At 45.9% G+C, this 26,479-nt stretch overlaps 1 protein-coding gene across 6 annotated transcripts in view; it reads right to left on the bottom strand.

Annotated features, from left to right (window-relative positions):
• Positions 1-26,479, bottom strand: part of adam22 (ADAM metallopeptidase domain 22) — a 430,588-nt gene that overhangs the window by 337,935 nt on the left and 66,174 nt on the right. For all 6 annotated transcript variants that reach the window (XM_068013002.1, XM_068012995.1, XM_068013011.1 and 3 more), the window contains exon 4: positions 11,760-11,826. In XM_068013002.1, coding sequence (XP_067869103.1) covers positions 11,760-11,826 — 67 coding nt within the window. The remainder of the gene's footprint in view (positions 1-11,759; positions 11,827-26,479) is intronic.

Raw genomic sequence — 26,479 nt, 5'->3', positions numbered from 1 at the left:
GCTGGGCACAGATGCATGCCTCGGGGGGTCGCAGTAAAGGAGGCACTACTTAGGCCAGCAGCAACAACTTTGCTCCCACATGTCAGAGTTCCATGAGGCAATGCAGGGTAATGGGCTGAGAATGGAGGCATCTATCCAGTTCATGTGCGCCACCATGGCTCAGGGTTATTGAACGCATGTGCTCTTCCATGGACAAAGTGGTCGACCTCATGGAGAGCCATATGTGGCAGCCCTCGGAGTACATGCAGGAACTACACACTGATGTTCACAAAATGCATGCCACACTATCTAGCCTGGACCGATCAGTGGCACTGGTGGCGCAGAGATGTTTGGAAGGAATTCCAGTGACGTCCAAGCTGGTGCGCCCCTCCAGCCATCCAGAGTGCCTGCCAAAGGCTGATGGTGTCACCAAGGAGGATGAGGGTGCCACCCCTCATGGGGTGCCTTCAACATCCTCGGCCTCCTTGGTTCCTCTGACAGTCAGAACATCTGTGCAGTTGGGCCAAGTAACAGAGGCTGCCCCAGCAATGGTGCATGTGTAGTGGCCTCTGGAGATGCCCCCACAGGCACCTCCATGATGAGGAAACTGCCACATGCATCTCAGCCGCAAGCCAAGGCAAGTGTACAGGCTGCCTCCATCTCCTCCAAGGCCACAAGGGGAGAACTGCATAGAAATGGCTGAGCGCAGAGACAATGCATTGCACAGAGCCTGAGGGAGTCACTTGAGTGTCTTCTTGTTGTAATTGTGCACTGATTCCTTTTCTGAGCAATGTGTTAATAATGACACTTTAAGCCACATGTCTGAGACTCCTTTTATTCATGGTGGGACAAGAAATGAGGTATGAGGTGGTGTAGGAGATCAAAGATCCCTCAATGGTGACAGGAAAGCCTCTGGGCAGATGTGCTTCCTTCATTGGCATTAAGAGTTTAGATGTTCCGGGCTGCGGCTTCAATGGATGAGCTAGTACAGGTACCTCAGAGTTACTTGCATACCATGCCCTTCGATCTAGGTCAGAGGAGCTCCTGTTGAAATGTTCCTGAAACAGATGATCCCTGACATTCATGGCATCTTGACAAAACCTTCATGCCCCACACAGTGCCCAGCCACCTCCCTGTGCAGCTGGTGCATCTCTGTGTTCTGCATCCTCCCCGCTCTGTCTCCTCCTCTCCCACGTCCTGTCCCTCCTCTTCCTCCAATGAATTGTCTTCTTCTAGGGCCTCACTGTCCTCAAGGGCCACACCCCTCTGGAGGGCCATGTTATGGAGAGCACAGCAGAAAATCACAATGATCAAGACTCTTGCAGGAGTGTATTGCAGGGTACCACCCAACCAGTCCAAGCACCAGAACCTCATATTCAGAAACCCGATTGCCTGCTCAATGGTTGTCCTGGTGAGCAGGTGGCATGGTTGTATCTCTGTGCCTGTCTGGGGCTCTCGTACAGGGGTGAGTAACCATGTCTTCAAGGGATATTCCTTGTTCCCGAGGATCCACCTACAGACTTTGGGGATTGGAGTAAAGATCTGCGGCAGCCTGGACTGGAGGAGGATAAAGGAGACATGGCAGTTGCCAGGAAAACAAGCACACACATACAGGAAGCTCTTGTTATGGTCACAGACTAGTTGAACATTGAGGGTGTAGAAACCAGATGGGTGCAATCAATATAATAAAAGCAAAATACTGCGGATGCTGGAAATCTGAAATAAAAACAAGAAATGCTGGAACCACTCAGCAGGTCTGGCAGCATCTGTGAAAAGAGAAGCAGAGTTAACGTTTCAGGTCAGTGACCCTTCTTCGGAACAATCCGTGCAATCAATGATGCCCTGCACCTGGGGGAATCCAATGATTGTGGCGAAACCCAATTCTCTCTTTGCTTGCGAGTCCTCGTCTGTCATGAACTGAATGTATTGTCCAGCCTGATGCAAAGTGTGCAGCCATTTGCGAGATGCCACCAAGGTCTGCAGTTGATCCTTGGAAGGTTCCAGAAGCGAAGAAGTCCAAGGCCACAGCGACTTTAACAGCTACTGGCAGGGCATGGCAATCTCATGGTGTGAGGTCTTCGGTGACGAGGGCACAAATGTCTGTGACCATCTGCCTGAAGAGTCACAGGGCTGTATTTAGGAACCCATTGTGGATCCTGGCAGCGGACGTGGAAGTGGGCGCTGTTGCTACTCATCACGTGTGCAGCTGGTCCACTGTGATCACGCGACAGGCAACCAATTATGACAATGGAAGCGCAGGGTCGGCCAATTACGTGACAAGGCGGGATTCAAGGTGCCAAATACAGCATCAGATGACTCTGGAGCAGGTGCTGGCACTATATTTAAAGCCCTGCCAGCATGTTTGCATTGCTGCCTTAGAATCATCTGCTGTTTCGTGGTCTCTGCTGAAACCAGTGTTGGAATAACTCCTGGACCCTCCCACCCCTCAGTGAATGCACCGCAGTATGGCAGAGTCGAGGCATAGAATGGCCCCATGGTTTAGCGATGCCTCCCTCAAGATGCTCCTCCAGGCTACAAGGGAAAGGCGGAAGGTCCTATTTCACAGCGATGACAAGAAGAGGCCCTCCCCCCTGACCAAGCAAACCTGGATGGATATCGCAGAGGAGGTTAGAAGCTGTGGGGTCAAGCTCTGAACATGGGTACAGTTCCGCAAGAGGGTCAATGACCTCCTTCATTCCGCCAAGGTGAGGGCTCCATACCTCTCTCCTTTTTAGGGAGTGCATGTGGTTATGTAGGAGGAAGCGGGTCACAAAGGCGCTGGCAAAGGGCATTAGGCATCACCTCATCCTGACAGATGCATGGCTGCAACTCGGCCATGGGCCATCTTCTTTCACAGCTCACGCATATTAACTTTCCTGAGAGTTGACGTGAGGATAAGCTGTATAGGAAACCCCAGTAGGGGTCAAGGGGCTTCCACTAGCAGAACTGTCATGTTGATCTTTCTGAGAAGTATGACTAGTTCCCTCTTTCCACATGCAGGACAAGACCGCCCAAAATAACAGGGAGACCATGTAGACTGGCAGAGGAATTCCAGACATTCGGCCTGTCTCAACAGCTGAGGAGGAGGCACTGGAGTTAGTGGGGACCCAGGATGGCCACTCAATAGCAGATGGTGAGACTGGAGTCTCCGCACAAAAAGTGAGGATTGTCTTCAACCTGACATATGGCACACTTCCGGAGATCCACGTCACACATAAAAATAAAAGCAAAATACTGCGGATGCTGGAAATCTGAAATAAAAACAAGAAATGCTGGAACCACTCAGCAGGTCTGGCCGATGAAGGGTCACTGACCCGAAACGTTAACTCTGCTTCTCTTTCCACAGATGCTGCCAGACCTGCTGAGTGGTTCCAGCATTTCTTGTTTTTAATTCACGTCACACATAGTTGGCATGACGAAATCTGCAGTTTTGTGTTCTCATGCAGGTCGGCATTTGCAGGAGACTCCAAGGAGGACATCATTCAACCTTTGAGGAGGAGGAGCAGTCAGAGGATGCACCGTCATATGACTCTCCTGCAACTTCCACCAACACAGATACTTTCACCTAGGTGGGCTTGCACTCGGATTTAGAATCAGAGTCACAAGCTGGTGAGAGCACCCGAGCAGCTGGATGAAGCTGAGACAGTCGAGGCCGCTGACAGTATAAATTTCATTAAATTTAGCCCACAGTCTCTTGCGGCATTGGTAATCGATCATGTCAAGGTAGCTCCATCTTCATTGGTATGCTGAGGGTAAGGCCCCCGTGTCCTTACTGCCCTCATCTGTCTCCCCTGCCCCCTGTAAGCTGGGTTCTACCCTTCCTGTGGAGGGTGCTTCTCCTCATTGATACAGGGCCCAAAATCTGAGAGTCATGCCCCCATTGCCAGTTGTAACCTTACTTGTGGTCAGATGGCCACCCAATTCTCCTTGAAAGTCTTGCCCATTGCTCTTGTGCCCCTGCAATGCCAAGATGGTGATGAGCCCCTGCACTACCCGTCCGCTGACTGCCTACTCCCCCCACCACCTGCATTGCACCAAGAGCACCGGTTTGTCAATGGACGAGTCTACCTCTGCACCATTCACCCTTTTATGGGGCCCACCTAATTCCCTAGGGTGGCCATGACTGGGTCATATTGTGTACCTGCCTCCCTTCACCTGGTCTGCCCCTGACATCACATGCACCCCTGTGAAAATCTCAACAACCGCCCCCCCTTAACAAACTCTTAATGAGATCGTCAACCATCTTAATTGGCCTTCTTAATTAGGGATTGGACAGGATTGCAATCCCGCACCCCCCACCCCCCGCCCTAGTTAACATGGCTAACGTGGGAAACAGCATCAGGAAACCTGCACACCGGCTGGTGCTGGTATTTTCAGGCCCCATCTGCCTCCATTCTCGCTCCCGGCAGGAACTGAAAATTCAGCCCAATGTTTCAGTCCCATTTAGAGTCTGAGGGATTGTTTTTATAGGCTCTGATTTGTCGGTACTTGTTCCATCAGCATCCAAGGGATGTAACAAATTTCCAAGCAATGATAATGGAAAAATAGATATCAAAAGAACCCTTTCAGCACAATTACTGCCATGACATACGTTATAAAAATAACTTCAGAAACATTCCATGCTGCATAATAACATGATCAAATTTGTCCATTGAAATATGTTTTGTATCTATTAATGCCTTCATTATAGCTTATATTTCAAAGCCCTCAGCTTTTCTCATGAAACCTAGAATTGCATTTCCTCCAGAATATTGAATGGTAATTACCAATCATATCTTTGCATTCTGGTGCTGGACAGTCTGACCATAGAGTTCCACAGGGACATTCTGGGGTGGGGCAGTTTAAGGGGGGGGGGAGGCAGGGGGATGTGACTATACACCGGTCCTGGGGGAAGTCTGGCGACCCTCTCTTGGCACAGGGCAGTCGTTGTCCTGCTGCCCAAGTAGGGGGATCTCTGCCTCTGACGCACTGGCGCCCTGTCGCCCTCCTCAGCACTGACTTGATTTGAAGTGGCTGCTCCTAAATTTCTGGTAGCACTTCAGTTCTACACTCCTGATCTTTGGCCACGTGGTGCGGACAGCAGCGGGCAAGTCAGAGGATCTCCTCCTGGAACAGCTTCTGGGCCTGGCCACAGTGGTCAACCATAGGTCCAGGCAGTGTGCAGTCAAGGCCAGAACAGTCATTTGGCCCAAATGCCTGCCTCTCTTCTGTAACTCAGTTCGTTCCCAGGCGTCCCTGGAAATGGAGCACTCAATGACTGGTGGTACTCTTGAGGCCTTCCCCAATGGGTGGGCACCTGAGGGAGCAGAGAGCATCATTACCCGACCCGGGACCAAATTTTAATTTGACTTGTTAAGTTTCATTTATAACATTTTGTCAAATTTACAATTTCTTAACAATGATGACATTTTCAAAATAAAAGCTGCTGCATTCTGAGCATGTGCAGTTTCTAGAATTTCCCAGCATGCAGTAGATTCCCTTTAGTTGACTTCGAGGTTTCACCTCACCTTGTGAAAATTTGGTCAGTACTTTGCCTTTTCCAAAAGGACTTCCATTTTATCACCTCCAAATCACAAAATCAAAAACATTAGACACAAAAGCAAAATCAAACATTCTAAGATTTTAGGGCTGAAACCCAGCTGGTTTACTTGTGAGATCAGCATTAACATTAACAATAAAGGACCTCTGGTAAAATTATTCTTACTATATCATTTAAATTATTTATACAGAATAAGTCGCCTCCTGTCATAATGGTAACTGCTGTCAAATGCCATCAATCGTCTAAATCAATACAAAATTGCATTGCAATTCAGAGCTGTCTAACAACAACCAAATTCCACCAAACTGTTGTACAGGTAAAATGAATACAGAAATATGCCTTTCTTGGTTTGTCAAACTTGTGCTCATCGATGTGAGAGAAGTCTATATCACATGCACTTTATGTCTCCACATTGTTTGGGTTAGATGTAAAGGTCCACCTACACTGAATTAATAGCAAACTCAAAAAGCACCTTGTGTTGTATCTCCTACGTCAGGTTTTTCTGGCCTCCTTGGGGCAGACTGCCAATACAGTGTGGAATTATAGGCAGTTCTGAACTGTAGAATTGTGTCCATTAAGAACTAGAGAGAAGTTGCTCAAAGCTCATTTCACTCCAGACTCTTAAAGCCAACAGAGAGATGAGGACATTTTTCTCCCCTCAGTTTAAACCAGATTCAAACTTGGATCCCAGAAATGAATGATCAGAGCTTTAGCAGACTCCATCATCCAGTCTTCTCCATGTTGTCTCCTTTTCCTATGCGTAAACAAAAAGCCGGATAAGTAGCTGAAATTTTTCTTCCCATAAAGTAGCATAATCAACATCTTCAAAAATAATTGTCAGCAATGGCACAATTACTGCTTTCAATGGCAGGCAAGTCAAGACCAATGTTTCCTGGTCACCCAGGCAGCCAATTTGTATCAGCTAAATCGAATTTTTCATCGGAATCAAGCTGGTTGGTACATACATATGTCTACTGCTTCTGGCTTTTAATGCAATTGGCAAGTGATGCCTGCCAAACGTAGAGTTATGGTCATAGAGTTATACAGCACAGAAACAGGCCCTTCAGCCCACTGTGTCCGTGCCGGCCATCATGCCTATCCATTCTAATCCCATTTTCCAGCATTTGGCCCGTTGCCTTGTATGCTATGGCGTTTCAAGTGCCCATCTAAACACTTCTTAAATGTTAGAGTCATAGCGTTATACAGCATAGAAACAGGCCTTTCGGCCATCATGTCCATGCCGGCCATCAAGCACCTATCTATTCTAATCCCATTTTCCAGCACTTGGCCCATAGCCTTGTATGCTATGGCATTTCAAGTGCTCATCTAGATACTTCTTAAATGTTGTGAGGGTTCCTGTCTCTACCAACCCTTCAGGCAGTGTGTTCCAGATTCCAACCACCCTCTGGGTGAAATTTTTTTTCCTCAAATCCCCTCTAAACCTTCTGCCCTTTACCTTAAATCTATGCCCCCTGGTTACTGACACCACCACTAAGGGAAAAAGTTTCTTCCTATCTACCCTATCAATGCCCCTCATAATTTTGTATACCTCAATCAGGTCTTCCCTCAGCCTTCTCTGCTCTAATGAAAATGACCTTAGCCTATCCAGTCTCTCTTCATAGGGGTGTTGCATCACGTCAGGAATTTTAACTCTTCTCATTCGTCTGGAATGGAACGTGTGAGCAGTTAGAATATCTCAAGACAACTAGGGACAGGCAATAAATGCCAGACTTGCCAGTGATGTGCATACCCAAAGACTGAATTTCTAAAAAAAATGGAAAACCAGGTGGGTTCTTTTACAGACATGCACTGTGTCCCACTGATTTCTGACATTGCTGTAACCAGCCAATAAAGTGCCAGGGAGCAGATTCAGGAAAATCTCCCTACTATCTTTTTCTTTATTCATTCATGGGATGTGGGTGTTGCTGCCGATGCCAGTATTTATTGCCCATCCCTAATTGCACTTCAGAAGGTGGTGGTGAGCTGCCTTCTTGAACCACTGCAGTCTATGTGGGATGTAGGTACACCCATAGTGCTGTTAGGAAGGGAAGTCAGGATGGTGTGTGGCTTGGAGGGGAACTTGGAGGTGGTGGTGTTCCCATGCATCTGCTGCCCTTGTCCTTCTAGGTGGTTGAGGTCATGGGTTTGGAAGGTGCTGTCTAAGGAGCCTTGGTGAGTTGATGCAGTGCATCTTGCATATGGTACACACTGCTGCCACTGTGCGTCGGTGGTGAAGGGAGTGAATTTTGAAGGTGATGGATGGGGTGTCAATGAAGCGGGCTGTTTTGTCCTGGATGGTGTTGAGCTTCTTGAGAAATGTTGGAGCTGCACCCATCCAGGCAAGTGGACAGTATTCCATCACATTCCTGGCTTGTGCCTTGCAGATGGTGGACAAGCACTGCGGAGTCAGGAGGTGAGTTACTCGCTGCAGAATTCCCAGCCTCTGATCTGCTCTTGTAGCCACAGCATTTATGTGGCTGGTCCAGCTCAGTTTCTGGTCAATGGTGGTGGAATTCAGTGATCGTAATGCCATTGAACATCAAGAGAAGATGGTTAGATTCTCTCTTGTTTGAGATGGTCATTGCCTGGCACTTGTGAGGCCTGGATGTTGTCCAGGTCTTGCTGAATATGGATTGCTTCAGTATCTGAGGATGTGTGAATGGTACTGAACATTGTGCAATCATCAGCAAACATCCCCATTTCTGACCTTATGATGGAAGGAAGGTCATTGATGAAGCAGCTGAAGATGGTTGGGCCTAGGATACTACCCTGAGGAACTCCTGCAGCGATGTCCTGGGTCTGAGATAATTGACCTCTAACAACCACAACCATCTTGCTTTGTGCTAGGTAGGACTCCAACCAGCAGAAAATTTTCCCCCAATTTGCACTGACTCCAAATTTGCTAGCTCTCCTTGATGCCATACTCAGTCAAATGCTGCCTTGATGTCAGGGGCAGTCACTCTCGCCTCACCTCTGGAGTTTAGCTCTTTTATCCATGTTTGGACCAGCAGCTGAGTGGCCCTGGAGGAACCCAAACTGAGCGTCGGTGAGCAGGTTATTGCTAAGCAACTGCCACTTGATAGCACTGTCAATGACCGCTTCCATCACTTTGCTGATGTTCGGGAGAAGACTGATACTGTGGTTATTGGCCAGATTGGATTTGTCCTGCTTTCTGTGCACAGGACATACCTGGGCAATTTTCCACATTGCTGGGTAGATGCCAGTATTGTAGCTGTACTGGAACAGCTTGGCTAGGGGCATTGAATCTCTCCCATTTAGCACAGTGGGAGTGCCACCCAACACAATGGATGGTACCCTCTGTGAAGACGGGACTTCATTTCCACAAGGACTGTGCGGTGATCAATACTGTCACTGATAGATGCATCTGTGACAGGTAGGTTGGTGAGGATGAGGTCAAGTAGCTTTTTCCCTCTTGTTGGTTCTCTCACCACCTGCCGCAGACCCAGTCTAGCAATTATGCCCTTTAGGACTCAGCCAGCTCTTGGTCGTGGTGCTTCCGAGCCACTCTTAGTAATGGATATTGAAGTCCCCCATCCAGAGTACATTTTGTGCCCTTGCTACCCTCAGTGCTTCTTCCAATTGGTGTTCAACATGGAGGGGTACTGACTCATCAGCTGAAGGGGGAGGTGCAGTATGTGGTAAACAGCAGGAGGTTTCCTTGTCCATGTTTGATCTGATATCATGAGACTTCATGGGTTCCGGAGTCAATGTTGAGGACTCCCAGGGCAACACCCTCCCGACTGTATACCACTGTGTCGTCACCTCTGCTGGGTCTTTCCTGCCAGTGGGACAGGACATACCCGGGGATGGTGATGGTAGTGTCTGGGACATTGTCTGCAATGTATGATTCTGTGAGTATGACTATGTCAGGCTGTTGCTTGACTGGTCTGTGCGACAGGGCTCCCAATTTTGGCACAAGCCCCCAGAAGTCAGTAAGGAGGACTTTACAGGGTCAACAGGGCTGGGTTTGCCTTTCGTTTCTGGTGCCTAGGCTGATGCCGGGTTGTCCATCCAGTTTCATTCCTTTTCTTAGGCTTTGTAGCAGTTTAACAATTAAGTGGCTTGCTAGGCCATTTAAGAGTCAACCACATTGCTGTGAGTCTGGAGTCACATGCAGGCCAGACCAGGTAAGGACAGCAGATTTCCTTCCCTAAAGGACATCAGTGAATTAGATGGGTTTTTACAACAATCGAAAATGGTTTCATGGTCACCGCGAGACGAGCTTTTTTTTTTAATTCCATTTTTTTAATGAATTGAATTCAAATTCCACCATCCGTTATGGTGGAATTTAAACCCATGTCCCCAGAACATTAGAGTTACTAGTCTGGTGACATAACTACTGCACCACTGCCTCCACATGTGCAGCTGAAACAGGGGCACACAACCAAATCCCAGAAGACTCATGGGCAGAACTTTACCGGACCCCAGTTAGCGGGAACGGAGGTAGGGGGAACCAGTGAAATAGTGGGAAGCCATGTCGGGACAACTCCTCGACATGGTCCCGCCACCAGGGAAGTTTCGCAGCAGCAGACTGCAACGCAGATCAGCTGCCTGCTCAAAGGGGGCAGGCAACCGATTTGCATAATTAGAGGCCTATTAAGGGCCATTTTATGTGGTCACCAGCATTTTGCTGATAACAGAGACACTCCCCCCCCCCCGCCCCCACCACGTGGGGAAGCCATCAGCTTTGTGGAGGTGGCCTCCCTGCAGCAGTCCAGGGGGGCCATCGGAGCCAGGGGTTCTATGCCCAACAGAAGCCAGGGCCATGGACAGGAAAGGCAGCCCCTGCAATCAGTGGGGCCTTCCACCTCGGTCATCCTGAATTTTAATTTGTATTTACCTCTACAAGGGCACCACCATCTTGAGGCGCACCCCTTGCACCCCCCCACCCCCCCCGGACGCCCAAAGTCCCCTAGCTGTCTCAGCAGCGCCCAGCTCTCCTGATGGTGTTGCTGAGGCTTCAGAGCTGCTGGCCCTCTGATTGGGCCCGCAGCATCAGGAGCTCACTCATCATCCTTAATTGGATGTCAGGCCCGCAAGGCGGCCAACTAGGAGGACGCCTCTGGTAAAATCGGCAAGCCAGTCCCACAGCCGGCAAGTGAAGGCTCAGGACCCGCCTTTCATCACAACATCGGGGTCCCGAAGCCCGCGGTAAATCCAGCCCATAAAGTCATGAGGGTACTGGAACCTCACTAGTTGGTAAATCTTAATACTTAGACATACAATGACTTCATAAAATATGTATGTGAATGTAAAGTATGAATAGATTCACTTTGTTACTGGATGTTTATTGGCAAAAACCATGAAAGTAAGGGATTTTACATATGATTTGTGCAAGGGGGCGAGTACAGGAATGACTTGCAGGAGTAATAATTTTTATAAAGATGTATTACTCAGCCCTCTGCCCCGATTCGTAAAATGTCAACACTTGTGAGTCTTCTGGGATTTAGTTCTGTGCTTCTGTTTCACCTGCACATGGATACTTGGAAAGATTGTCCTGGGTCTGCTCCCAGGTGCACTGCCTTCTTACCACAGCACTGCAACCACAGAATCATAGAATCATTGAATGTTTACAGCAAAGGAGGAGGCCATTCAGCCCATCAAGCCTGTGCTAGTTCTCTGTAAGATCAATTTAGCTAAACCCAATCCTCCCCTTTTCCCCCATAGCCCTGCATTTCTTTCCCTTCAGGTGCTTATTCAAATCCCCTTTGAAAGCCATGATTGAATCTACCTCTGTCACCCATTCAAGACAGTTGTTTCCAAATCGTAACCATTCGCTGCACAAAAACATTTCCTCATGTTGCCTTTGGTTCTTGTGCCAATCACTTTAAAGCTGTGTCCTCTGGTTCTTGACCCTTCTGACAAGGGGAACAATTTCTCTGTACCCGTTCAGTTTAGACCCCCCATGATATTGAACACCTCTACCAAATCTCCTCCCAACCTGTCTTCTCTAAAGAAATCAGCCCCAGCTTCTCCAATCTACATGAAAGGCAATAACCCAGAGAAACCGGTTGAGAACAAAAGATACCAGTGGTCACTGTTGTATCTGTTCAACTTTGCTCCACTTTTCACATTATTTGCATATGATAGGGTAGACAGTTTGTGACTATCCTCATAAACATATGGGAGATAACATCAACACCATTATTTGAAAATTCCAATAGAACCCATGGAATTCTAAAGCTTACCACATGAAAAAACAATTTACTGTCAGACTTACCCTCGAGTGAACAAATTTTCCCTTTGCTTCAACAGTTTGTTCCACATACTGGGATGAGAGCAGATCACTAGGAGTTAAGAAAAGTAAATACATTAGTCAACAGAAAAATACTAAATATGGTTAGGGCAAAGGATATAATATTAACTGCATCCACTTACAAATTGGTACTTTCATTACCTCCGGGATTTTATATGGAATTGCAGTACTCGGATGATAATTGTGCTAAGTGCAGAAATTTGGAAGATTTGTTGAGAAATGTCACAGCAGTCCAAATGGCTTATTTTGTATGTGATCAACCCTCTGAAGTTTTTAATTCACATGATGTGGCTGGGGGCAGGGGCGGGCCTCAAACAGGAGCAGGTTTCAGGTGGGTGAGACCAGTGCAAAATCTGCTTGGTATCATCAGTTTGAGACCCAGGCTATTTTAAATCCTGGACATTATTTGTATCCCAGTCGGTTGCCCACCCAAAACAGGCAGAAAGAAAGAGACAGCTGAACAGTTTAAAGCAGCTCGAAACCACATTACCCACTGGCTCCTAGTTAATTCGGGTGTTGGGTGGGGGTGGAGTGCAGGACAATTTCATAGTTGGGAAGGGAGCATGGTGGGACAGCAGAGGCCTAAACTTTCCTTATTGGGCCCAAAGTAGCACTCCTGATCCCTTGACCTCACTAAGGGAAGTTTTTGACACCTTAGAGAGCCTCCTCTGCTTCTCCAGAGGTACTTTTGCCGTCCCCACCAAAAAAAAGGCGCAGTTAAGATACAGCAGTCAGGAGCCAAATGGGAAGTTTATAACAGCAACAAACCAACCCCTACCAAGCGGAGGCTGAATGCCAACTCTCTGACACTTCCTTGTACCACTTCTGGACCATGGCCTCACCATCAGACATCAAACAATCGTTTCCAAGACAATCAGTGACCTCCACGGTCTCCAACCTCATAGTCCCCCAACCCTGAACAGTGCACTTCTACCTCCTTCCCAAAATCCACCAGCAGGACTACCCTGGTAGACAGAACATTTCAGCCTGTTCTTGCCCCACAGAACTGATTTCTTCCTATCTTGACTATATTTTTTCTCTCCTTCTCTAGTCTCTTCCCACCTACATCTGACTTTCCGAAGTCTTTGTTTAGCAATTTCCAGTTTCTTGGACCTAACCGTCTCCTTTTCACCGTGGACATCAAATCCCTTTACATCTTCATCCCCTACCAGGACAGTCTGAGGGCTCTCCACTTTTTCCTTGAATGGAGGCCTAACCGGTCCCCATCCACCATCATCCTCTTCCGGCTGACTAAACTTGTTCTTTTATTGAGCATTTCTTCTTCAACTCCACTCACTTTCTCCAACTAAAAGGTGTTGCTACGGGAATCCATGTGGGTCCAAGCTATGCCTGCCTTTTCATGGGGTATATGGAACACTTTTTGCTCCAGGCCCACAGATTGGACAGGCTACGAATGTATTCCCTGGAATTTAGAAGAGTAAGAGGCCACTTGATTGAAACATATAAGATCCTGAGGGGTCTTGACAGGGTGGATGTGGAAAGGATGTTTCCCCTTGTGGGAGAATCTCGAACGAGGGGTCACTGTTTAAGAATCAGGGGTCGCCCATTTAAGACAGAGATGAGGAGAATTTTTTTCTCTCAGAGGTCGTGAGTCTTTGGAATTCTCTTCCTCAAAAGGCGGTGGAAGCAGAGTATTTGAATATTCTTAAGGCAAGAGGTAGATAGATTCTTGATAAGCAAGGGGGTAGGTGGAAATATGGAGTAATCAGTTCAGCCATGAACTTATTGAATGGCGGAGCAGACTCAAGGGGTCGAGTGGCCTACCCCTGCTCCTAATTCATATGTCCGTATGGACACAGATCCTGTTCCTCAGGTCTTTTTCTGGTACATTGATGACTATCAGTGCCATTTTCTGCTCTCACCCTGAATTGGAAAATTTCATCAACTTTGCTTCCAATTTCCACCCTTCCCTCGCGTTCACATGATCCATCTTCAACTCTTCCCTTCCTCAACTTCTCTGTCTCCATTTCCAGGGATGGACTGTCAGCCAATATTCACTATAAGCCAACTGACTCCCACAGTGACTTTAACTACACTTCCTCACACTCTGCTTCTTGTAAGGACTCTAATCGACCAGTTTCTCTGTTTCCGTCGCATTTGTTCTGATGATGTAGCCTTCCATACCAGTGCTTCCAATATATCTTCCTTTTTCCTCAACTGAGGATTCCCTTCCATTGTGGTTGATACGACCCTCAACCGTATCCATTCCATTTCTTGCAATTCTGCTTTCACCTCTTCACTCACAATGCATATTCCCATGGAACCACAATAGGGTTCCCCTTGTCCTCACCTTCCACCTCACCAGGTCCCACATTCAAGTGATTATCTTCTACCATTTCCACCACCTCCAGCGCGATCCCGCCACCAAACACATCTTCCCCCTCCCCTTTCTGCATTCTGAAGGGACCATTCCCTCCGCGATATCCTGGTCCACTCCTCATCACCCCAACACCATCCCTGTTGCACGGCACCTTCCCATCCATGCACAGGAGATGCAACACCTGCACTTTTACCTCTTCCCTTCTCACCATCCAAGCACTACTTCCAGATGAAAATGCTATTTACACAGAGTACACTGTATTTGCTGCTCACAATGCGGTTTCCTCTACATTGGAGAGACCAAATGCAAATTGGGTGATCACTTTGTGGAACACCTCTGTTCAGTCCACAAGCGGGACCCCGAGCTTCCCGTCACCTGTCATTTTAATTCCCTGCCCCACTCTGACCTCCCTGTCCTCAGCCTCCTACACTATTCCAACAAAGTTCAACATAAGCTCAAGGTACAGCATCTCATCTTTCGACTAAGCACTTTACAGCCTTCTGGGCTCAACATTGAGTTCAACAATTTCTGATCATAACCTCTGCCCCTTTTTTTTGTTTTTGGACATGTTGGTAATGATTCTGCTTTTCCCATTGCATCTCCTCTAGACACATCTTTTGTTTCTTTACTTGTCCCATTACCATCTCTTTTTGCTTTGCACCATCATCCCTTTTGTCATTTAGTCTCTTCTGCCTTCCATCCTATCACAGACCTTCCCTTTTGTTCTTCCCTCCCCTCCCCCACTTTTCCCTGCCTTACTTAAAAACTGTTACATCTCTAAGTATACCGAGTTCTGCCAATGGGTCATCAACATAGGGCTGAAGCCATACAAAATGGTGGCCCTGCATGCACAGGCTTTAATCTGCAGAGCTGCCACAATATTATACGCTGTGGCTCATTTACATAGTCGGGGTGGAGCTTCTCCCACCCCTGATGACATGGAGGGGGTGGACAGTTCATCCCCGGCAATGGTGTCCGGTGGCACTGCACAGGCACTGACACCATTTTTAAAGGGATTCAAGTAATTTGAATTTTTAAAGAAATAGTCACTTAGAATTTATTCAAACAAATTAAATAAATGTTTGAAGCCCCTCTCCCACCCCACCAAATGACCAAACAATTCATTCCTTGCCCTATCCCCCCCAAAATACTTACCTTGTGCACCTGACCTCCCACCCCCAGAAAGTTCACAAACTATAATCTTTAACCCTTCCCACAACTCCCTTGACCAATGAAATTAGTTTTACCCTGTTCCCCCACCTCCGACACGAGAAACTTACCTGCTCCACCTCCCCCCCCCACCCCCCCCACCAGTGCTCCGCCTTGTATCAATGGTCGGAGATCCGACAGCATGGGAGTGCAGACCGCCAGCCCCGATATGGCACCGGAATGGATGGCAGGAGCGGTTAAGTATTTAATTCAGTTATTAACATTTTTTAAAATATGTAAATGTGGCTCCCATCGACGAGCGGCAGGGAGGGGCGCCATGAGGCCTCTCCACTGCCGGCAGTATGGGGCTGGGCCTTCCTAGCGTCGAGACCCTTGGCAGCCCTCTCCCGGAGCCATTTTCCGGGCCTCCCTGCCATAATCCCCGACATCGGGGGGTGGGGGTCTGTAAAATCCAGCCCAATAACTCGGTTTCTCTCCCCACAGAAGATGCCAGACCAGCTGAGCATTTCCAGCACTTTCTGTTTTTGTTCCAAATTTCCAGCATCGCAGTATTTTGCTCCAGTACAAGGCTTCATTTGGCAAGGCCTCACCAGCGGCACCATAAAATTTTAGGCAAGAAAATGCGTCTGCACTACTGGCATGTGTGAACATAAATGGGCAAATATTTAAATCAGGTCAACAACTGAATCATGTGACATTGATTGAGGCTACACCAACAGTGTGCACCTCACTTATGTAAAATGGGCACTTGGATCAACTCTGCAATAAAACTTACTAGCACAAAAATAGACAACAAAGGAGAGAATGGAAAGACAGCATTTCTGTGCCTTCCAATCATTGGAATAGATCTATTTTAAAGAGCTAACTCAGTGTTTCATTCTCTTTTTATTCTGTCCATTCATAAATTATGGACCATAACACCAGCAAAAACTGAACAGTCTGTTTCTGTGCTCTAAACTGTATGTAATACATTGGCCCAGGTTTTGCAAACAGCAGTGAAGCAATGGTGTTCACCACTGTACTCGAGGAAAGCTTCCGACAAAGATCTAATGATCTCTGTGGCATGGATTTCCCCTTTCCTGACGTTAGTTTGAATCTGGCGTGAAATCACAGGGATCTCCAAGCACCCAGCAACAGTGATGTCATCAAGCAGGATAAGCTGTCAATCACATAAAAGGATTCTCACAGTCTGCAAACCAGAAAGTAAATTGTACTGATTATCCTATACTTTTTAATATCATTTTACAGAAAGATAAATAAAGATTGGGACATGCACATGGGATTAAGGTAGATGAAATATCATAAACTTTAAAAAAATAGTTTTAAAAATCTGTGGAATTTTTTGATTATAATGAAAGAAATTGACATACCACAAATATAAAATTAGTTGTTCAGGGCCAGAGAGGTTGTTTGGCAGTAATCATGAATGTAATCAGCTGTTAAAAACCCACTCACACCTCATTCAACACAGGATTATTCAAGAATTATTACAGCGAGACTATCAGTTCATTTATGTCTAATTGGTTGCAGTCTATGAGGACTTCAACAGCCCACCCTATGGAGAAGCTGAGAATCATTGACAGCAAGTTCTGGATTTCCATGTTTAACTGTGCATGTGTAAACTCTAGGGACAGGATTTTCCGTGCAGGCTTTGGGATCCCAACGTCAGGGTTCAGGGGGGTCAGAAGTCCGCACTGTGTGAGAAAGCGTCACCCGGCTGTTATTTTCCCTGAATTTGCCAATTGGTGGCCAGAGGGCAGTTTCGCCATCCAATTAAGGATGGCGGGTATACTCTCGAAGCTGGAGGGCCAACAGGATGCCCTCACCCCTGAAGAAGCAGCAGGCTGCCTTTTCAGGTAAGTAAGAGAGGGTGCCTCCATTTTGGAATCAATAGGCCTTAGGTGGCCTTTAAAGAGCCTTGATTGGCTACCTGCCGCTTGCAGGTGGGTAGCCTTGCCACCACCCCCAACCCCCATCCCGCCTCCGGGAAAATGTCCCAGGGGCGGGTGCCGGCGGGCGGTGTGAAATTCGGCTCCCATTTGACTCCATGTTTGTCCCCATCATGGCCTAAAAGTCCAGCCCCAGAAGAGGCTGGCAGTTTCAGAGGAGTGAAGACGGTGATCGCCGACAGTTTCACCATCATACTATGACAACATCTGGGCCATTATTGTCTCAGTACATTTTAGTTCAATACAATATTGCGGTGATACAAATGTTTCTTGCAGCAAATACTGTACCACATTAAAATCACCTAATAAGGACTGTCTTACAAAATAATTACTGACAAGGTGTCCTGCCACTCATCCTGAACATTTGACACAATTTACATCTAACAGCAAGTAAATCAGCTCATTTGGTTTTGAGCTCAGATGATTCCTGACAATATAACAGATTTCAAAACCTTACAATTCAAATTCACTGGAATGATAGCCTAGTGGGAATGAGACCAAACTAGGCCATGGGGAGTGAGGTGGACTGGGACAGGACCAGGACACAGTCAGTAAAGTGGACAGAGACAGGGCCAGGCCATAGAGAGTGGGGTGGACGGGAACAAGACGAGGCCACGGGGAGTGAGGTGGACAGAGACAGGACGAGAACACAGGAAGTGAGGTGGACTGTGATAGGACTAGGCATTGGGGCAGTAAGGTGGACAAGGACAGGACTAGGACACGGGCAGTAAGGTGGACAGGGACAGGACTAGGGCACAGGCAGTAAGGTGGACAGGGACAGGACTATGCATTGGGACAGTAAGGTGGACAGGGACAGGACTATGCATTGGGGCAGTAAGGTGGACAGGGACAGGACTAGGGCACGGACAATAAGGTGGACAGGGACAGGACTATGCATTGGGGCAGTAAGGTGGACAGGGACAGGACTAGGGCACGGACAATAAGGTGGACAGAGACAGGACTAGAGCACGGGCTGTAAGGTGGACAGGGACAGGACTATGACACAGGCAGCAAGGTGGACAGGGACAGGACTTGGACATGGGCAGTAATGTGGACAGGGACAGGACTATGCATTGGGGCAGTAAGATGGACAGGGACAGGACTAGGGCATGGGCAGTAAGGTGGACAGAGACAGGACCAGGCCATGGGGATTGAGGTAGACTGTGAGAGGACCAGGCCATGGGGAGTAAAAAGGATTGGGGCAGGACTGGCCATTTGCAGCAAGGAAAAACAGGACCAAGATCTGTGCAGTAAGAAGGAGTGGTACAAAGAGCAAGCCATTGAAAGCAAGGGAGAATGGAACTCACCTAAAAATTTTATAAAGTCCCATCTTGTGTAAGGACTGGAATAGCATAACAGCGTATTTCAAATGGCTTCAAATGTAACAGAACATACTAGTTATTACATGGTCTTTTCTGGTTGCTATTGTATTTTTAAGCTTATTCTTACATTTTTGGGGTGAAACATAGGAACCGGAAAAGACCATTCAGCCCCTCAAGCCTGTTCTGCCATTCAATTATATCATTCCCGATCTGTATCTCACCTTGATTGACCCGCCTTAGCACCATATCCCTTGATATCATTACCTAACAAAAATCGATCGATCTCATCGTGAAAGCTCCAATCGTACCAGCATGCACAGCCTTTTGTGGAGTGGGAAGGGTGGGCAGACTTCCAGATTTCTACTATGCTTTGTGTGAAAGTGTGCTTCCTGGGTTCCTTCCTAAATGGTCTATCTCTAATTTTAAGACTATGTCCTCTCGTTCTTGATTACCCCATCATAAGGAATAGCTTCTCTGTAGCTACCTTATTGAAACCTTTACCATTTCAAACACCTCACTCATCTATACTCAAGGGAATACAAGACAAGTTTACACAACCAATCCTCATAATATAAACATCTAAGCCCTGGTTTTATTCTAGTGAATCTGCACTATACCCATTCCTAGACCAATATATCCTTCCTGAGGTGAGGTGATCAAAACTGACACAGTACTCAATATGGGATCTGACCAAGGCTCTATACAAATGAAGGATAAGTTCCTCCTCTTTGTAATCCAGCTCCCTTGAGACAAAAGCCAACATTCCATCAATTTTATTGATTGCTTTTTGGACCTGAATTTTTGGACTCCTTAATCTCAGATGGAGTGGGGAAGCAGAATTTTTGACGATAGAGCAATATTCTGGGGCTCCCTTTCAAGACGCCAAGTTATCAGTACAATGTAATTTTCTTTGACCTCTCCTCAACACCCGGGGTTTTCACAAAGTGTCTGCTCGAAAGGTACAACAGGGCCCCTGACTTGGAAAATTTTCTATACATAATTAATAAATGGGATATTTAGGACTAACCAATTTAAACACAGTGCTAAAAACGTTTTTATTAGTGAATGCTCCACAGGAATTGATGAACTGTACTACCAGAGACTGTGATCCAACTCTTCCATTTCTGTGAATATCAGCCATGACTTGAATGAAATAATTTGCCATTATATTGCCTAGATTGGTTCAATACAAGATTGGTCTTTTTGTTCGGTGCTTTCAGGCAAACACTTTGTGAAAAACCTGGGTGTTGAGGAAAGGTCAAAGAAACTGTACCAATAACGTGGTGCCTCGAAACCAGGGCCTGAGAATGTTTACTGCTAAAATACACCAGGCTTCATTCTGAACCGGTGGATAAACTTCAAACTCATTACTGCTCACCTGCCGAAAAGTGGTCTGGAGTTGAAATCGTGGCTTTAGTCACAAGCTTAATTTGTCAACAACAAAGCAACTTGCATTTATGTGGCATCAATAATGTAATAAAATGTGTCAGATAAGTAAATGAGACTGCAGGCAATTTTTGTGCAAGATTTCTAAATAATGTAATTCTAACAAATTTTTGTTTTTCTATTTAATCAATATAGTAATGCAATGAGCAGACACATCACTATGATTAATCAGTAATCTCTACCTTAGTTTATATTTCAAGCAATGCCTTATCGTTGTCATATACTGAAGACAAACCATTTTGCATTACAGAATTACAAACAACCTTAATGTAGGTGGCACATTCCAAATATTTTGAACTTTCTGCAGTCAATTACAAACGGCCTTTTATATGTCTTCAACCATCCAGAGAAAATGGAGAACTTTTGTGCAGTATGCATTATTTGTGAGATGTTAAATATTATTTGATATTGGTTCGTTAAGTCTTTCTTTACTACCATAAACTATACATTGGCTGATGCTTTGCATTTAAAAATATAATCATTCAGATGTTTCAAACACAATTTCTACACAGATGACAAAGGGTCACACTTTTCTTTGTTGCATTCATTCCAGCTAAAGAGTAGGCATGCATAGACATGAAAGCAAGACTGATAAATAAAAAAGCAGCAACAGGATTTTCATCCATTTGTACTGCTACTCCAAGTCTTGCTTCTGTCCTAAAACACGTTAACAGCAATTAGCAAAGAAAAAAAAGTGCTTGTTACAACTGTTAACACCAATCATGATAACTATGTGGAGAGGGATATGAACAAAAGTCGATCTTAAACTGACAACTCAACAGTATCAGTCAGCTGAACGAAGAGTTCAAACCATTAACAAGGCATTGAATAGTACAGAGGAGTTTTCATACCCACAGCATAGCCGAAGAGGCCACTGCCAGCTATCTTTTAATGCAACAGGAGGAGAAGACACTCTATGAGCCACAAAATCTACCACAACAGTCAGCTACATGATGAAAGAGGATTGCATGATGCAGCCATATTTTGGGGGCGAGGGGTGGCAGTTAGAGAGAGGAGTTTAAGTGTAAATAAAATGATTCATTATTCTAATGCAGTGATGTCCTTTACTTTTAGTCTAGTAAGGCTACATAAACAATCATCAAACATATATACAATCAATTCTCTAACAGCAACATAATTGGATGACAACCACAATGACATTCAAGGGGTGTGGTTACCAAGACTGCATATTGGAAATTCAAGTTTTTCATCCTTACATTTTAATTACTGCTATAGAAAGCAGCATCTTTTCCAAGCTTCCATTTAGCAGCCATCTCTTCCTCACTATGACTCCCAAAATAACCAGTTCTCTCTACATTTTCATTAATAGATACAAACTTTTATTTCCTAAGATTCCCAGACTTTCTCCACTGTACGCCACAATGTAGCCTGAACAAACTTGTCAATACCACAATATAGAAGCAACTGCTGCATGCAAACATGCTGCAATTTTTTTAAAAACGAATTAGTTAAACCTGGATTCTTTCATCTCTGGAAAGGATATGGGGTACAATCTGATATGATTTCACATTCAGATCATTCACTTTCTGCTTACAGTAATACTCTGGAGTACGTGCTTCCTCACATTTTTGTTTGCTTAGTGCTACCTTCAGGGATATAAAGAACACTTGAACAAAGGTTGAACTTTCAGAAAAGTGGCCCTGAAGAGCATTACACCTTCCAACACCTTCAGAATACAAATGAGCTGCAGCTTGTTACAATTCATAATAGAAAATCATGTCCAAGCTACACAATGCAGTTTAGTCTGTGTTTGAATTCTGTTTCAGATTAACTGTGGGATAATTGTCAATGTTATTGCTTCACACTACAGTAATATAAAAAAGTTCCCCAACCCCACCAAATGGAGTTCTATATCAGTAAGGTGCTGAGGTGTATTATTTATTCTCTTTGTTAAGATGAATTGAAAAATCAATGTGAGTAAACTGCTGAGGAAAATATAAGAAAACAATTAAAAAGCTTTCTTCCATTATTGACCAGTGATTCCAATTTTGCTCTTGGGCTTAGAATCCTAACCAGAAAATCTTGGTTGTTTTATCTGATTAGTTGACCAGAACTATTCTACTCAATTCGGTGTACATTTGGACAAAAGAAGTTTCCATTACAGCATATTTAAAGAATGACAACTACAGTAGATTGCAAGTGATGATATTTTGTTTAGTGAATTATATTGTTATATTGAGAGATTAATGCAGTTTATATAATGTTACAGTTCATGAAGGGTTAACATCCATCTAGTTTTTGTACAGCAACCCTTTTGTTTCATGTACCTACTTCTCTTCATGTGCCCCATTATGTGTTCCCCTAGTTACGGGTGAAGCACTAGGGAGCTGAGAGCTGAGCTAACTGTTCAGCTGCCTGAGATTACAAAGATTTGTCTCCTGCATGTGCATTTAATTGTAATGAATCTACTACAGTGTCATGAGTGTCATGTGCACTAGTTACAGGTACTCAGCACTTTGAGATGGCATCCAGAGTCACTTGTGTAAGACACAGAGCTGTGTCTGGCATCACTGTTACTCCTGTGCTCTCTACATGCAACAGTGCTGGAGCCCAGCTCTATGTGAGGCAAAATGCTCTGTTTTTGTGCAGAATTCACATTCTGCAAAGTCTTTGAAAGTTTTCTTGTTGACTGTGCTCATGGTTGGTTCAAGGCAGCTGAAAGAATCCTTTTCTGCTTCTTGGAATTTGGACCCCAAAGCATGAGAAATAATCTAACAGTATCTTTGGCCCCATATTACATCGGTCACAGGTGCTACTCTCTTCTCAATTGTAGACTGCATCACATATCTACTCTTTCAACCTTTGTAATGAATTGAGTATGGAATCACATACCTGCTCAATATATTCCACGTTTGGATAGCTCTGCCCAAATATGATGGCTCCTTCGCACTTCATCAACTTCATCATACGTGATGTGTGTTTCACTATGTGCTTTCTGATTCATATCACTAAATAATAACCATATGTTCTCTGTGTCAGGCTACTGCATAGTGACAGTGTAAGTGATGATGCTAGATGGTCTGGTGAATGATGCTGTTTCAAGTATTGCTGCAAATCACAGCATTCACACTTTGTGAAAAGAGTAAATAAGGCCCGATCAGTATCTAAGCATAATTCCTAACTTTACTATTGTTATTTTAATATATGGCCTTTGAAACACCTGTGAACAGAACAATGTAACATCAGCTTCCAACAGCTTCTATTGTGTGCTGCTAAGATTTTTATCATACTCCATCACCTGTTCCTTGTTAATTTGACATTACAGAATCACAGAATAATGCATTGCAGAAGAGGCCCTTCAGCCCATCGAGTCTGCACCGATGCATTAAAGACACCTGACCTGTCTACCTAATCTCATTTGCCAGCACTTGGCCCATAGCCTTGAATGTTATGACGTGCCAAGTGCTCATCCAGGTACTTTTTAAAAGATGTGAGGCAACCTGCCTCTACCACCCTCCCAGGCAGTGCATTCCAGACCGTCACCACCCTCTGGGTAAAAAAGTTCTTCCTCAAATCCCCCTTAAACCTCCTGCCCCTCACCTTAAACTTGTAACTGACCCTTCAACTAAGGGGAACAGCTGCTCCCCATCCACCCTGTCCACGCCCCTCATAATCTTGTACACCTCAATCAGGTCACCCCTCAGTCTTCTCTGCTCCAGCGAAAACAACACAAGCCTATCCAACCTCTCTGCATAGCTTAAATATTCCATCCCAGGCAACATCCTGGTGAATCGCCTCTGCACCTCCTCCAGTGCCATCACATCCTTCTTATAATGTGGCGACCAGAACTGCACACAGTACTCCAGCTGTGGCCTTACCAAAGTTCTGTACAACTCCAACATGACCTCCCTGCTTTTGTAATCTATGCCTCGATTGATAAAGGCAAGTGTCCCATATGTCTTTTTCACCACCCTATTAACCTGCCCTTCTGCATTCAGAGATCTATGGACAAACACGCCAAGGTCCCTTTGTACCTTGGAACTTCCCAGTGTCAGGCCATTCATTGAATACTTCCGTGTCACATTACTCCTTCCAAAGTGTATCACCTCACACTTTTCAGGGTTAAATTCCATCTGCCACTTTTCTGCCCATTTGACTATCCCGTCTATATCTTCCTGTAACCCAAGACACTCAACCTCACTGTTAACCACTCGGCCAATCTTTGTGTCATCCGCGAACTTACTGATCCTACCCTCCATATAGTCATCTATGTCGTTTATATAAATGACAAACAATAGGGGACCCAGCACAGATCCCTGTGGTACACCACTGGACACTGGCTTCCAGTCACTAGAACAGCCGTCTGTCATCACTCTCTGTCGCCTACAGCTAAGCCAATTTTGAATCCACCTTATCAAGTTACCCTGTATCCCATGTGCATTTGCTTTCTTGATAAGTCTCCCATGTGGGACCTTGTCAAAGGCTTTGCTGAAATCCATGTAAACTACATCAACTGCACTACCCTCATCTACACACCTGGTCACATGCTCAAAAAATTCAATCAAATTTGTTAGGCATGACATCCCTCTGACAAAGCCATGCTGACTATTCCTAATCAAATTTTGCCTCTCCAAGTGGAGATAGATTCTCTCCTTCAGAATTTTCTCCAATAGTTTCCCTACCACTGACATGAGACTCACTGGTCTGTAGTTCCCTGGCTTATTTCTGCAACCTTTCAAATAGTGGGACCACATTAGCTGTTCTCCAGTCCTCTGGCACCTCCCCCGTAGCCAGTGAGGAATTAAAAATTCAAAGTGATTCCTGACAACGCAGCTCCCCACTGACGTCATCAGGCTGCGCCGCGGTGCGCACATGCGCAGACGGTCTCCTGCTCTCTGCGCATGCGCTGCGTTCCGGCTTGCCAGGACTGGTTACCGCATGCGCCGATGCCGTCATCGCGTTACGTGGACTTCCTCAGGCAATGCGCCTGGTCGGCCTCTGCACATGCGCTTTATGCAACACCAACGGGTATTCACGCATGCGTGAATCTTCCGATATTCACGCATGTGTCAAAGCTTCGGCGCGAGTTTCTGGAAGTGGAAGGAGGAGAGGTTTCGTCAGGCATTTTCTCGCAATTATTTAGTCGTTTTGGAGATTTCAGTCTGCTTCATTATTATTAGACAGAGGAGATTGCTCCAAGGTAAGTTGCTCTGCTGTTGTATGTTGCTCTGATAACATTTCCATTGTCTGGGGCACAGCATGTGCTTCAGTCCACTGCACTGCACTAAAATCCTTTCCATTGATGGGACTGTGTGCAGGCAGTACATGTGCTCCAGTCCCTGTTGTAAGTTGCTCTGAAAACATTTCAGTGAGGCTGTGCTGTGTACACTATGGGCAGCCATGTATCCGTTCTACTGGGGTGAGACCGAATCAGAGGGAGGTGCTGCGGTCACTACATTTCCACTTGTGTAGCTTGTCAGTCCTGTAAAGCTGTTCCTTGATGCACATCGAAGCAAGATTAGATTTGCAGTATCAATACATCTCGTCAGTGAGATCCTGTGCCCACAAAGCCACGCGCATTCCACCCCCGTGTCTACGAACTGCCTTTGTTGTGATTTCTTTGATGGAGCAATGGCTGGTCGACCACCTCTGTGCAACCTCCTCTGCACTGCGCAACAGGTGCGCACCAGATGTTGGGACCTTGTCATGGTGCACATGTAAACTGCTGCCAACAACACACCTGGGGATGGCTGACGTTTTAGTGAGGGCACGAGGAACTTGGGGCGTGCTCATTGAATGTCTGTGTAATTTTTCAGGTATCTCGCCCTGGGCTGTGAGGTCTTCATCAGTGTGAAATTCAATACGAGCAAGAACAAACTGTGTGTCAGCTCCTACCATCTTGTACATACCGGTCATGTTTTGCATCCAGAATGTTTACGCTTCTATGCAAGGAAACGACAACTGAACCATGATGAAAGGCAGAAGGTAGAAGAGTTGGTCAAGCTGCAGGCTGGGAACAAACAGCTGAAGGATTATATCGAGCGTTCATTCAATAAGACCGTACCCTTAGTGACATTAGAAATGTAAAATCCCAGCTCAAAACAGGGGATGACAGCATGGATGCGCTGTGTGATACGCTGGAGAAGATTCATTAGGACGGGGCTGCAGTGTGGGTTGGCCTGCAGGGAAGCAACATCCTCTATATTGCCTTCATGACACCAGCCATGAAGGTCCACATGCAGGCCTTTCCTGAACTGCTGTTCATGGACGGAACGTACAAAGTGAACAAATGCGGCTACCCTCTGTACCAGGTGATGGTGCAGGACAATGTTGGTAGGGGCAGGGCTGTGTTCTATGCCATGGTGAGGAATGAGACGGCTCAGATGCTGGACGAGATTGTGGGTGTTTTTGTCGATTTCATGGGATCCAGCGCCTGCCCCGTGAGATCAGCCATTGTGGATAAAGACATCAATGAGACCAATGCGATCAGGAAGC

The sequence above is a fragment of the Heterodontus francisci genome, chromosome 2, assembly GCF_036365525.1.
Source record: "Heterodontus francisci isolate sHetFra1 chromosome 2, sHetFra1.hap1, whole genome shotgun sequence".
Classification (NCBI taxonomy): Eukaryota; Metazoa; Chordata; class Chondrichthyes; order Heterodontiformes; family Heterodontidae; genus Heterodontus; species Heterodontus francisci.
Note: the sequence above shows the minus strand (reverse complement) of the source record. Positions and strands in the feature narration are given on the sequence as shown.